Source organism: Lepidochelys kempii, chromosome 1 (genome assembly GCF_965140265.1).
Source record: "Lepidochelys kempii isolate rLepKem1 chromosome 1, rLepKem1.hap2, whole genome shotgun sequence".
Classification (NCBI taxonomy): domain Eukaryota; kingdom Metazoa; phylum Chordata; order Testudines; family Cheloniidae; genus Lepidochelys; species Lepidochelys kempii.
The window spans coordinates 351156515-351170179 of NC_133256.1; the positions used below are offsets into that span (position 1 = coordinate 351156515).

General features: G+C 53.1%; 1 protein-coding gene across 10 annotated transcripts in view; it reads right to left on the reverse strand.

Moving 5' to 3' along the window:
* SHANK3 (SH3 and multiple ankyrin repeat domains 3) overlaps window positions 1-13665 on the reverse strand; it is a 772487-nt gene that overhangs the window by 105270 nt on the left and 653552 nt on the right. For all 10 annotated transcript variants that reach the window (XM_073329053.1, XM_073329054.1, XM_073329055.1 and 7 more), the window contains one exon: window positions 9765-9847. In XM_073329053.1, the coding sequence (XP_073185154.1) occupies window positions 9765-9847 (83 nt within the window). The remainder of the gene's footprint in view (window positions 1-9764; window positions 9848-13665) is intronic.

Consider the following 13665-nt stretch of genomic DNA (forward strand, 5'->3'; position numbering starts at 1 on the left):
ATTCCCCCTGTCACAATATGGCTTCAACATATTCACATGGTACACCCGGCGGTGGTGCGCCCGGTTTGACAGCTCCACCACATAGTTTACCTCACTGAGCTGCTGGACAACCTTGAAAGGGCCCTCCCAGGCGGCCTGTAGTTTGTTCTTTCTCACGGGGATGAGAACCATCACCTGATCCCCGGTGGCGTAGGCACGGGCCCATGCCGTGCGGTCATACCAGACCTTCTGCTTCCTCTGGGCTCTGGCCAGATTCTCCCTGGCCAGGCCCATGAGTTCAGCCAGTCTCTCTCGGAAGATCAGGACATACTCCACCACTGACTCTCCATCGGGAGTGGCCTTCCCCTCCCACTCGTCTCTCATCAGGTCCAGGGGGCCCCTCACCCTCCTTCCATATAACAGTTCGAAAGGCAAAAATCCGGTAGACTTCTGGGGCACCTCCCTGTACGCGAACAGCAGCTAAGGTAAGTACTTGTCCCAATCCTGCGGGTGCTGGTTCATAAAGGTTTTCAGCATCATCTTTAGCGTCCCGTTAAACCTCTCCACCAGCCCATTGGACTGGGGGTGATAAGCTGAGGCCCAGTCGTGCCGGACCCCACATTTCTCCCACAAGCACCGGAGCAGGGCCGACATGAAGTTGGAGCCTTGGTCTGTCAAGACTTCCTTGGGGAACCCCACTCGGCTGAAAATGGTCAGGAGCGCATTGGCCACGGTGTCTGCTTCCATGGAAGCTAAGGGCACTGCCTCGGGGTAGCGGGTGGCAAAATCTACCACCCCCAGAATGTATTTCTTCCCCGACCGGGTCGTCTTGCTGAGTGGCCCCACGATGTCCATGGCCACCTTCTGGAAAGTCTCCTCTATGATGGGCAAAGGTCTCAAAGCCGCTTTCCCCTTGTCCCGGGTTTCCACACCCTCTGACAGGGGTCACAGGATCGGCAATACTGCCAGACGGTGGTAAAGACCCCGGGCCAGTAAAAGTTCTGTAGCAACCTCTGCCGGGTGCGCTGGATTCCCTGGTGCCCTGCGAGAGGGACGTCATGGGCTAGGTACAGGAGCTTACGGTGATACTTCTGGGGGACCACCAGCTGCCTCCTGATCCCACAGGGCTCTACTTCCCTTGTGGGAGCCCATTCTCGGTACAGGAACCCCTTCTCCCACAGGAACCTCTCCTGGCAGCCTCTCCTCATGGTCCGTACCACCCTGAGGTCGGCCAGGTCCCTGAGCTTCCGCAAGGAGGGATCTTTCCTCAACTCGGCCTGGAACTCAGCGGCTGGGGAAGGGATGGGGCCCGGTTCCCCCTCAGTGGCCAGGTCTGAGGCCTCCGCCTCTCTGAGCTGTGCCCCTCGGCGCTCCCTCCCCACCAGGGTAGGGTCCTGCGCCTCCGGTGTGGTACCCTCCCCGAGGTCAGGGTGCAGTGCCCCTCGCCGGCTCTGGCTACGGCTCACAACCAGGGCGGTCTGGGGGTTGTTTGGCCAGTCGTCTACGTCTCCCCCCATCAAAACTTCAGTGGGCAAATGGTGGTGTACCCCCACATCCTTGGGGCCCTCCTTGGCCCCCCATTTCAGATGTACCCTTGCCACGGGCACCTTAAATAGGGTCCCGCCCACCCCTGTCAGGGTCAGGTAGGTCTTAACCCTACCCAGGGTTGGGTCTGCTCAGTTTGTCCCTGAGCCCGGGGCACTGGGTCCGTACGTGGCCTCTCTGGCCACAGTGATAGCAGCTCAGGTCACGTTGGTCCCCTCGAGCGGGTCGGAGGGGCCCGACGCCAGGCGTTCCCCTTTGGAGGGGGTTCTCCCTATTTCCCCGCTGGGAGGCCCCATGGTGACTCTCTCTCTGCATCAGGGGGAGGGGGGGGCTGTTCTTTTGGGACTCCTCCCGGCTACCCCCTGACCGACTGTTCACAAACTCGTCGGCCAGCTGCCCTGCGTGCTGGGGGTTCTCGAGCTTTTTGTCCACCAGCCACAGCCTCAGGTCGGAAGGGCACTGATCATACAGTTGCTCCAGTACGATTAGGTCAAGCAGGTCCTCTTTAGGTCGGGCCCCAGCTGTCCACTTGCGGGCATACTCCTGCATCCGGTTGACCAGTTGTAGGTAGGTGACCTCAGGCGTTTTACGCTGACTCCGGAACCTTCTCCGGTACATCTCGGGGGTCAGCCCAAACTCACGGAGCAGGGCCTGTTTGAACAGTTCATAGTCCCCTGCCTCCGCCCCTGTCATTCGGCTGTACACCTCCATGGCTTTGGGGTCCAGTAAGGGGGTGAGGAACTGGAGCCTGTTGGCAGGGTCAACCCTGTGCATCTCGCAGGCATTCTCAAAGGCTGTCAGGAAGCTATCTATGTCCTCCCCCTCCTTCCGCTGGGCCAGGAAGCACTTATCAAAGCTCCCTGCAGTCTTGGGTCCCCTCGCACTCACCGCAGCCGGGGCCCCACTGTTCCTCAGCCTGGCCAGCTCCAGTTCATGCTGTCTTTGTTTCTCCTTCTCCTGACGTTCCTTCTCCTTCTCCTGACGCTCCCTCTCCTTCTCCTCCTGCTCATGTTGACGTTGTTTCTCCTTCTCCTCCTGCTCATGTTGACGTTGTTTTTCATGATTCTCCAGCTCCCTCATTTTCATCTCCCTCTCCCATTCCAGCCGCATCCGCTCCAGGGATGGGGAGCTCCGCCGGGAGGATCCCCCGCTGGCTGCCGGGGTCAGGGTGCCCTCGGTATTCACTGGGCTTCCCCCAACCCCTCCCCCAGACATAGGTAGGAAGGGTCTCGGGATGTCCTCGGCAGCAGTCTGACCCCTCCCAGCCCGGTCAGGCCCCAGGGCCCAGGCTGCATCCACCGGGCGGCTTCCCTCAGGGACAGGGATCGGGTCATCCAAGCGATCCCTCTCCTCCAACTGGGCAATCAGCTGTTCCTTGGTGGACCTCCCGATGCGCAGCCCCCTCTGCCTGCACAGCTCCACCAGGTCGCTCTTAAGGCGTTTAGCGTACATCTCCCTGCTGGCCACTTGCAGGCTGGGCAGCTTTCCACGGTTTCCAGGAAAAACCCCTAGTGTGCCAGTCCTTCTTGAGGTCACCACCTCTTTGCCAGGGTCGAGCTGCTGACTCCTCCGCCCATGGGACCGCTCGCTGCAATCCCCCGGGGAACGCTGTTACTGCAAAAGTCCTTCTCTCTGGTCACACACTCCCAGCGGTTAACCGCCCCCCGAAACCGTCTCTCTCTGAATCTTCAGCACGCCTGGTCCCCGTCACTCCCCCTTCGTTTTACTGTTCCCCAGTCACTTACTGCAGGAAGTGCCGTTCACGGGGTGCAGTACATCCCACCTCTGCCACCAGTTGTCACGGAGTGTGGGGGAGTCCAGGCCCTGCACCCCTCTTCCTGGGATCCACTGAGACTCTCAGCCAGCCAGTAAAACAGAAGGTTCATAGAATCATAGAATATCAGGGTTGGAAGGGACCCCAGAAGGTCATCTAGTCCAACCCCCTGCTCGAAGCAGGACCAATTCCCAGTTAAATCATCCCAGCCAGGGCTTTGTCAAGCCTGACCTTAAAAACCTCTAAGGAAGGAGATTCTACCACCTCCCTAGGTCACGCATTCCAGTGTTTCACCACCCTCTTAGTGAAAAAGTTTTTCCTAATATCCAATCTAAACCTCCCCCACTGCAACTTGAGACCATTACTCCTCGTTCTGTCATCTGCTACCATTGAGAACAGTCTAGAGCCATCCTCTTTGGAACCCCCTTTCAGGTAGTTGAAAGCAGCTATCAAATCCCCCCTCATTCTTCTCTTCTGCAGGCTAAACAATCCCAGCTCCCTCAGCCTCTCCTCATAACTCATGTGTTCCAGTCCCCTAATCATTTTTGTTGCCCTTCGCTGGACTCTCTCCAATTTATCCACATCCTTCTTGAAGTGTGGGGCCCAAAACTGGACACAGTACTCCAGATGAGGCCTCACCAATGTCAAATAGAGGGGAACGATCACGTCCCTCGATCTGCTCGCTATGCCCCTACTTATACATCCCAAAATGCCATTGGCCTTCTTGGCAACAAGGGCACACTGCTGACTCATATCCAGCTTCTCGTCCACTGTCACCCCTAGGTCCTTTTCTGCAGAACTGCTGCCTAGCCATTCGGTCCCTAGTCTGTAGCTGTGCATTGGGTTCTTCCGTCCTAAGTGCAGGACCCTGCACTTATCCTTATTGAACCTCATCAGATTCCTTTTGGCCCAATCTTCCAATTGGTCTAGGTCCTTCTGTATCCTATCCCTCCCCTCCAGCGTATCTACCACTCCTCCCAGTTTAGTATCATCCGCAAATTTGCTGAGGGTGCAATCCACACCATCCTCCAGATCATTTATGAAGATATTGAATAAAACCGGCCCCAGGACCGACCCTTGGGGCACTCCACTTGATACCGGCTGCCAACTAGACATGGAGCCATTGATCACTACCCGTTGAGCCCGACAATTTAGCCAGCTTTCTACCCACCTTATAGTGCATTCATCCAGCCCATACTTCCTTAACTTGCTGACAAGAATACTATGGGAGACCGTGTTTCATTGTGTTTCAGGTTCATTGGACAACAGGAACACAGTCCAAAACAGAGCTTGTGGGTACACCCAGGACCCCTCAGTCAAGTCCTTCTAGGGGAGCAGGGAGCTTAGATCCCAGCCCTGGGGTTTCCTGTGTTCCTCCACCGAGCCCCAAACTGAAACTAAACCCACCCAGCAGGCTCCCTCCTGCAGTCTCTGTTCACATTCCTGGGCAGAGGTGTTACCTCCTCCTCCCCCTCCTGGCTCAGGTGACAGGCTCTCAGGTCTCCCATCCCCAGGGCACATTCCCAGGTCAACACTCCCCCCTCCCTGCTGCGTCACATCGTCACATATGTATACACAACAAGAGGCCCCAGTGGGGCAGAAGAAAAAAAAATGAGGGAGGCCATGAATTTAAGTGAACAAATTCTGAGCTCACTGCACCTTCAGCCGTCATCTGGGGCCAGTTCCCCTTTTTTACCCTCGAGCTCTGCAGGAGAAGAGGAGGAAGGGGAGGTGAGTAGCTCTAATGAACTTTGCTCTGTAGCAGATTCCAAGTTTGTGCACTGGGACAAACTTACCTGACATGTGGAACTATGCAGACTCCACCTCAAAGAAGAAAAATTCCTCTACTGATCCCTGGGCAGAGTGGTTCTGTGGGAGAGGAGCAGCGTCTCTTGCCTTGGGCAAGGTCTACACTATGAGCTAGAGGTGAGATTCTTCTGCTCGCGTACACTCGTCAAGCCAGCGTGAGTATAAAGAGCAGTGTAGCTGCAGTGCCATGGCTTAGCCATCCCAAGTACAAACCTGCCAGAAGCTGCTGGGTATATACGTGGCATGGCTAAGCCACGCCTCTGCGGCTGTTACCCAAGCTACCATGGATACACTGCTATTTGTACTTGCACTAGCCTGCTGAGAGCTAGCGTCAACATGTGTACATGAGCAGGGGAATCACACCCCTCGCCACCACTCTAGACATCGCCCAAGAGACGTCTGGAATCCAGCTGTGCCTATCAGTCTCCTAGGGCAGGCACTTACAGTAGCACGCCCATCTCCTCAGGCATGAGGGGAGTTCTTGGCCTCAGCATAGAAGAGGTGGTGGTGTGGAGGAAGAGGTGGTGTGTCATTTTCACTTCTCCAATGTCCAGTCCCACCGTGAAGATCAGAGTGTAGCACCCCGCCACCAGGTGATGACTGACCCTAAAATGACCTAGGAGAGTCTAAAAGTTGCCATGGAAACTGTGAGATGGAAGCTGTGAGATCCAGAGCAAATGCATAGAAGAGTTTCAGTTGGTGAGAAGAATCAAACTCATTCAGAGCAATTTGTCTCAATTCCAAAAACAGACCAGATAAATCGCCAACAGAGAGAGGAATCTCAGGGACCAGGGCGCCTACCCTGTAACTAAGACAACTCCAGTGTTTATTTCATTCTAGGACTCATATACCAAGGGAGACCACATTGAAGGTGGGATGCCCGATACAGGTGAGGACAAAGTGTGCATGGTCAAACCATTCCGAACCAAGTCTACTACCCCTCTGGACAAAGGCTCAAAGACAAAACAGGGCCAGAAGCATGAACCAAAGAAGTTCAAGTAAGGTCAGGTGTCTCAGCCACCATTAAATTGAGGATGGTGATGGATTTACAACAACCAACTGTATGCTAATACCATGAGCTGCAGGTATGAGTCTTATTCCCATTGTCCCAGAATTATGATCATAATGAGACCAGGGGATTCCACCGGGACTATGGCTAATGACTGGATTTCTGAAGCTGCTATTTCCCAGTACTTTGAATATTTCTATATTGCTCGTGTGTCCACGCCCCACAATGGAAAGTGCTGCTTCAGCACTGTGGCTATGCCTCATGCAGCCCCCCAAAGAGTGTAACCACCAAACACGGGACATCAAGTATCAAACCTTAAGCCTCTTCCAAGCAAACGATGAAGATGACAAAAGACAGAGGTCAGTGGGTTAGGAACAGCGTAATGAAATAAGGTGTATCTATCACTGAAGTATCACCTCACAATCTGAAACAGATTTATCCTACAACACCCCTGTGAGGTTGGAAAGTTCGGTCATCTCATGGTACAGAGACTTGCCCACAGCCACACAGGAAGTCTGTAATGAGGGAGAGAACTAAATTATTTTGGGGAAGCTTGATGGCCTGTTATACGCAGGAGGTCAGACTAGATGATCACAATGGTCTCTTTGGGCCTTGGAATCTGTGAATTATGGGTTCAGAGTCCCAGACTAGCATCCTAACCACAGCACCATCCTTTCCCTCATGAGTTTACTTGACTCTGCAGTGGATACACCACATTAGATATACGTCTTCCATTTGTGCTTTGTTTACTTTTCAGTAATTAGTTTGGTGCAAGTGTGTGGTTCGACATCGGACATACAACACTGGGATCTGAAGGGAAGGATATTGTGTGGCCTGTAAGACCAAGGAGGTTGTTCCAGGCACAGAGGAGAGTAAGGGAAGGTGGAAGTGCTCATGGCAGATGGAGGGAACTGGAGTTGATAGAGTGCAGGTCCTGGGCCAGGAAGCAGCAAGTGATGAGAGAAGAGAGGCAGGCGGGGGCAGAGCTGGGTAGAGACCTGACAGCGAGGACAAGGAGTTTGAATCTGAGACTGGTAGAGCCAATGAAGGGACTCGAAAAAGGAAGGGGGCAGATGGCACGCTCAGAGAGGCAGGACAAGAAGAGGAGTTCAGCAACAGCATTTGGAAGAGAAATAGGAACAGGATCAGCCCAGGATCCCAGCTCCAACCAGACTTCGGACCAGCTGCCTCATAGGAAAGTACAAAAACCACGTAGGGAATAACCTGACGAGTGGGATTGCTTCTCCCCCAACCCAGTCAGCTAGTGGCTGCGACCTCCCTTCAAGCATGGGGGCTTACAGCCCGTCTGTTTTTTTTACTCCAATTCACATAGCTGGGGATGTTTTCACTATTCACCTAACTGCCAAGTACTCGTTTAGATGGCAAAGTCCCTGAGGCAGGGCCCACCTGTTTCTGTATGTCTGTCCAGCACCCGGCCCCAGGACGTGCCAAATCAATAATAAAGTTATGGCTGTTGTAGGGTGAGTGGACATCAGTGCCTGGTCTGTGCACTTGTCTGTGAGTGCCGTTACTCTGGGAGCAGGAAACACCCCATATACTTATTGTGATAACAGTGGGCACAGGAAGGGATGGGGGCTGGTTTATGTTTTCTTCAGTCACATAAACAGGTGGGAGGGGTGAGTGGGTTATCCAGAAAGATGGAGGCTGCAGCCCCGGCTGGGTGTCACCAGGGCATGGGCAAGGCTTCTGGAAGTGGGAACGGAGGATGGGTGGATTGGGGCACGCTACAGAGGAAGAAGCAGGGCTTGGCAGTAGCTTTAATCAGGGGAACGTAAAGGGGAGAGAGGGGTCAAGGATGACTCCCAGATTAACAGTTTGTGACCATGGGAGAGTGATGGGCTCCCAAGTGAGCCACACCCAACCCTCACTAATCAGAGATCTTCACCCCTACAAGGAAAGGAGTACTTGTGGCACCTTAGAGACTAACCCATTTATTTGAGCATAAGCTTTCGTGAGCTACAGCTCACTTGAGCTTTAGCTCACAAAAGCTTATGCTCAAATAAATGGGTTAGTCTCTAAGGTGCCACAAGTACTCCTTTTCTTTTTGCGAATACAGACTAACATGGCTGTTACTCTGAAACCCCTACAAGGCCTCAAAGCCACCTTCACCTCCATGACCCTCTGATATGCTTCCCCATGGCCTCTGACAGTAGTGTTGTGGCCCCCAGAGTCATACAGACTCTAAGCCATATTTATACCAAAAATCCCACAAAGACTCATTTGGCTGCAGAGCCCCACAGCCAAATGCCCATTGTCTAACCTGCCTGGAGTCTCTTCCGCCAGCTATCAGCAGACACAAGAAAATACAAAGCATACAAACTTGAGGTGAGGAAACTGAGAAAGCCTGAGAGAATAGGAGAAAAGCTGGTCGTTACGGGAGTAACCCCGCACCATGACAACCGAACCCGTGAGAAAGGGAGATGCCATGCTGAGGGCTGGCAAGTTTCATTACACAATTTGCAGACTAGCAGATATGAGTAGGACACACACACACAAACACACACACACACATACATGTACTGAAAGACACACCCACTTGCACACAAAACCCTTCTGTGATACATGCAGAAAAAGACAATCGGTGAATGCTAGGAGGAAATCACTTGTGGGGCTCAAACCCAAATCAAAAGGGCTCCACCCACAGCAAGGTCTCGAAAAGGAGCAGATCTTCTATTCAAAGCTGGCAGCCTCTCTCCAAGCCTTCCCTATAGGTACCATGTCTCCTGGGGAGCAGGAGGGGACACAGACAGACATCACTGTGGCTATGTTCTCCCATACTGATCTGATTACACTTCAGTGCTGGGTCTGCCCCAGTCTTCAACCTGAGATTTCTGGAAAAATGACCCTCTGTCCTAGGAATCCCCTGCCTTCCCCATGCTCCCAGCTCAGGGTTAACGCTGGTTAGTCAATGCCAATATATGAGCTCAATCACTCTCCGTCCCAGAGGGATTCTTTCTGGTAACAATTCCTGGTAATATGAGCCACAATAGCTACAATGGGAGCCAGATGCACTGGCAGCGTGAGCCGAGGAATTCCCCAAGACAGTGTGGGGAATGGAAATGTCCCCTTGATGCCAGCAGGGGAGACCCTGATCAGGCAGGGCTGACAGCACAGTCCCACAAGTGGCCGCCTCAGAACAGAGGCTCCACCACACGATTCTTCTTCCCAGCCTGCAGTTATGCCCCAGCACAGCCAGTGACTGTAGTAACTGGTCTCCAAATTCACAGTCAACGTGGGGGCCTGGGGCTGCACACGAGCCCTGCTCTGAGGGGCTCCCTGTCTGAATCACGCATGCACACTGTCCACATGCAATAGGCTGAAGGTGAAACTCCTCGGCATGCAGAGTTTTCTGCACAGCACAGAGTCTAGCAGAGACCTGCCAGTCAGGGTGCAACGGCTGCACATTTGCCATGAAATCCCAGGTGTGGACAATGTACATCAACAGAGTTAAACTCTAATGTGCCCGGACATGAGACAAGGGGAGGGAGAGTCCCCGGAGAGCCCTGCTGTATGGGGGCCCACGGGCTGGCAGTGTGTAACACCAGTGCAGCCAGCCAGAGCAGGGCCCTGTAGACACGGAGCTTCCCCTCCCAGCCCCAGCCCTGAGTGAAATAAACCAGCCCTTACCTTTGGCCCCTCGCAACACAAACCCGAATCCCTCATGCTCCCTCTTCTGCAGCACGGCCGTCTTCTCCTCGATGATGTAGTCACTGGGCAGGAAAGAGCACAAGAGAATGATGCTAGGGTTAGATTTCAGCACCATGCTGCCAGGCGCAGGTGGCCTCTCTGCCTTTCACACGGAGACCTCTTCGGAGCAACCATCGCTCTCAGCACGGAGCTGGGCACAGTCTCTCTCCCTCCCTCCCTTGCCCACTGTCAGAACAAAAAGGCGAACGCTCCTTTCCCTCCCTGTGTGGGTAGGGGTCAGCCCTGGCCGCCTGGCTCTCCCTTCTGCCCACGGATCCCCCTCTCAGTCACCTGCATGTGTATGCAGAGAGCTTACTGATCCCACACTGGGCTTCCCTTTACATGATGCCCTTAGCATGTCACTGAAGAGTGGGGTGCCTGAGCAGAGGAGTTGCAGGGGGAGGCAGCCAGCCAGCCAGCCATCTGGGAGGATTCTCTCTGAGACTTTCCTGCGGGCTCTTGGGAGGAAAAGAATCAGGAGCCTGTCAACAGGGAAGGTGGCTCTTGAGTAAGTTTCCTGGGAAAGGGAATGGCAGAGGTTATCTCCTCATCCTGACGCTCTGATCTTCTGTTAAAATCCCCCCACCCCGTTGCTAAGTAACGGGCTGTCATCGGGGGAAAAAAAGGGGGGGGGTGTTCATTTCATTGTCCTGTTCCAACAAAGCTGCTCTCTCTGTCCTCAATGGCAGCTGAATGAGAAGAATGAAAAAATATCCAGTGGTAAAGAGAGGGAATCAAATGCAAAGCTCTGAACCGACCCCAAGCCTTAGCGACCCTTTCAACAGAAAAATGTCTACACATTTTCAGAGAGCTGGGGCGGGGGGTGGGGGGGAAGGGGAAGGGGGGAGGGAAGAGACAGAGAAAGATTCTCTCAGTGAACGAGAGCTTAAACGCAGCTCTGTAAATCCCTCCCAGCAGAGCCGCATGTCTGACATCAGAGTGGAATTAATCAGAGATCTCAGTGCTTTTCAGCAGCACAGCGAAGGAGTTTTACTTGCCAAACCGGAAAGAGCAAGGCACAGCAAGAGGGCAGGGAATGTGCCAGTCCCAAATCCACAACTACATGCGTGTAGCTATTCAGGCTGATACACCCCGAGTGCAGCAACAGAGAAACAAAGAGCCAAAGCATCCAGGCACTGCCTGGAGAAGTAAACCCTCCAGGGACACCTCTGCATGGTTCCCGCGCACCGGTGGGAAAAGGAAGCACTACAGACAGACACCTGTGCAAGACAGACAGAGTGTGCACCACACACACACTGCAGTAGAAACTCCCTTCCTCAGCACACCCAGCTGCACGCACTGCATGCAGAGACCCACACCCATGAACACACACATACTACACACTAATCCACAGTGCTGGATCCGGCTGCTGCTGCCCTCCACTGCTTGGAATGAGTGTCACAGCTGATCAAGGATTTCTCACTTCCCCGATGGAGCGTGTGGAATTGCTCCCATATACCACCAGCATCACAGCAGTATCTGTATGCCAGACTCAGAGTAAGACGAGAGCTGTATTTCTGGATTGAAAAGGGGGTGGGTTCCAAGTGCTATACTTCAAGGTGCATGCAGTGGGCACTTAGCTGGTACCTTGGCATTAGCATCTGCCCAGCCACAAGCCATTGCAGACCAGTGTTTGAATTAGTAGGTGGCCCCTTATATTCTGCACTGAGTGTAGCCAAATCTGCCAGCAGCTTGGGTTTGCTCGTACACACCCCTTAATGGAGGAGTCACAGCTTTAGATTCCTGCTAGAACTGTCACATACTAATAAATACAATCGCTAAGAATAATACCCTGGCTCTTACATAGGTAAATACACAGAGATGCATAAACACCTCTGTTTCCCAAATCACAGGAGGGATAAGTACTGGGGGGGAAAAAGTGACATTGTGGGGAAGGAATCTGCTGTTTTCACTGCCATTTGTTTGGGAAAAGCTACAGAACCTACTTGAGTTACTCCAATATAGAGTTGATCAGACCTGATTACACAGTTACCTTCTGACTTACTACGTTCAGCTCATTGCCCTGGATCGCACAGTTTGGGCAATTTGGCTCCATCAGCATTTGGATACCATGATGCTGAGTAGAGCCCTGAGCAGACACAAAATTGTATCCGCATCTGATCCGCAATCTGGATAAATGGTCAGTGAGTATCTGCGGATTCGCAGGGCTCGAATACTAAGGATGATGTAAATACAGAGTGGGTCTGATTTACATCTCGTGGAACCTTTTGACTGTTCTGATGTGACACTTCACTCCTTTGGCTCTATCAACTTTGGATGCACCACTGAAGAGTTTATCGTCTACAAGGGCTGAACTATAAACACAAACTGTCAGCCAGGAGGAGGTGCCAGAACTTTGTTTTTAATCCATCTGTGAGTGTCCAGGATGTGGACAAACATATCCAAAATCTGAGAAGAAGTTTTCTACAGAGGAACTAGATCATATTCATTTCTCCTGGGAGACCCAGGAGCTCTTACAGTGTGCTGAGCACGGCCACCTTCGCGGGATGGAATGATGATGCAGCTACTACACAAGCCGTGGAAATGTCTTTACTGTCAGAAGGAACTATCAAAAATAAAAGGGCTTGACAAGTGGATTTTTCAAACCTCTCTGCTACCGGAGTCAGTGGAGCAGCTGTCTCTGCTCGCTGGGGAAACACTTGGGTTTCTGAAGCAGAAGTCCATACATTTGATTCCCATGCTGCCTGTATGTCAGTGGTTCTCAACTGTGGTCCACCACTTGTTCAGGGAAAGCCGCTGGTGGGCTGGGCCCATTTGTTTGCCTGCTGCGTTTGCAGGTTCAGCCGATCGCGTCTCCCACTGGCAGCGGTTCGCCGCTCCAGGCCGATGGGGGCTGCGGAAAGCGGCGCGAGCCGAAGGATGTGCTGGCCACCCTTCCCGCAGCCCCCATCAGCCTGGAGCGGCAAACCGCGGCAAATGGGAGCTGCCATCGGCCGAACCTGCTGACGTGGCAGGTAAACAAACTGGCCCGGCGCGCCAGGGGCTTTCCCTGAACGAGCAGTGGACCACAGCTGAGAACTACTGCTGTATGTAGATAGCTGGAGACGGCGGTATCTGTGTGTAGGTTTGTCGCCATGGATTGTACACACACAGACACTGTAAGTAATTTATGCCAGGAAAATGCATGCACTGCAGCTACGTAAGAGATACCGTGGTGTGTGGCATGTTATAAAGCTGTCTCAGCTCGTTTAGGACGGGTGCACTATTCATGAACAGCGAAGCCCTGAGTTAAGCGGGTCACCTCAAATTTGTGCCAGTAAGATTTGAATCCCACCTGACAGCCCAGGCATTCCGCATGATTTATTGGGAGGGGCAGCACCCCTACTTATTAGTCTGTGTGTTAGTGTAGCCCCAGGAGCCCCCACCAAGGATCTGCACTCCCAGGCAAGGTGTTGTACGAACAAAACCTGACTGCCACGCTGTCCCCTCCCAAGGAGTCTTCAACCGAAGACAAGAGACACCAGCTGGCCACGGACTGATGGAAGAGCATAAGGAAACGCCGCTGTCAGGTTTTTGCTGGGATCCTGGCAAAGGAGAGTAGTGAGGAGGCTTTGGAAGGTGCATGATGAGGCAGGTTTGCAGAAGTTTCTGGGGAGCACCCCCCAGGCACAAGGGGCAGCAGGGAGAAAACAGGCAGCAGATTTTACAGACGAACAATTTTTCAGGTTTTTTTATCCCTGCATTTGTAAGTTAAAGTGCCGAACTTATGAATCCAGTGGCGCAGGCCTCAGCGGGAGAGAACACGACGAATAACATTATGATTTAGAATCCAGTCGTGCCCAGACACGTGAGCACGGCACATACGCACAAGACACCAATG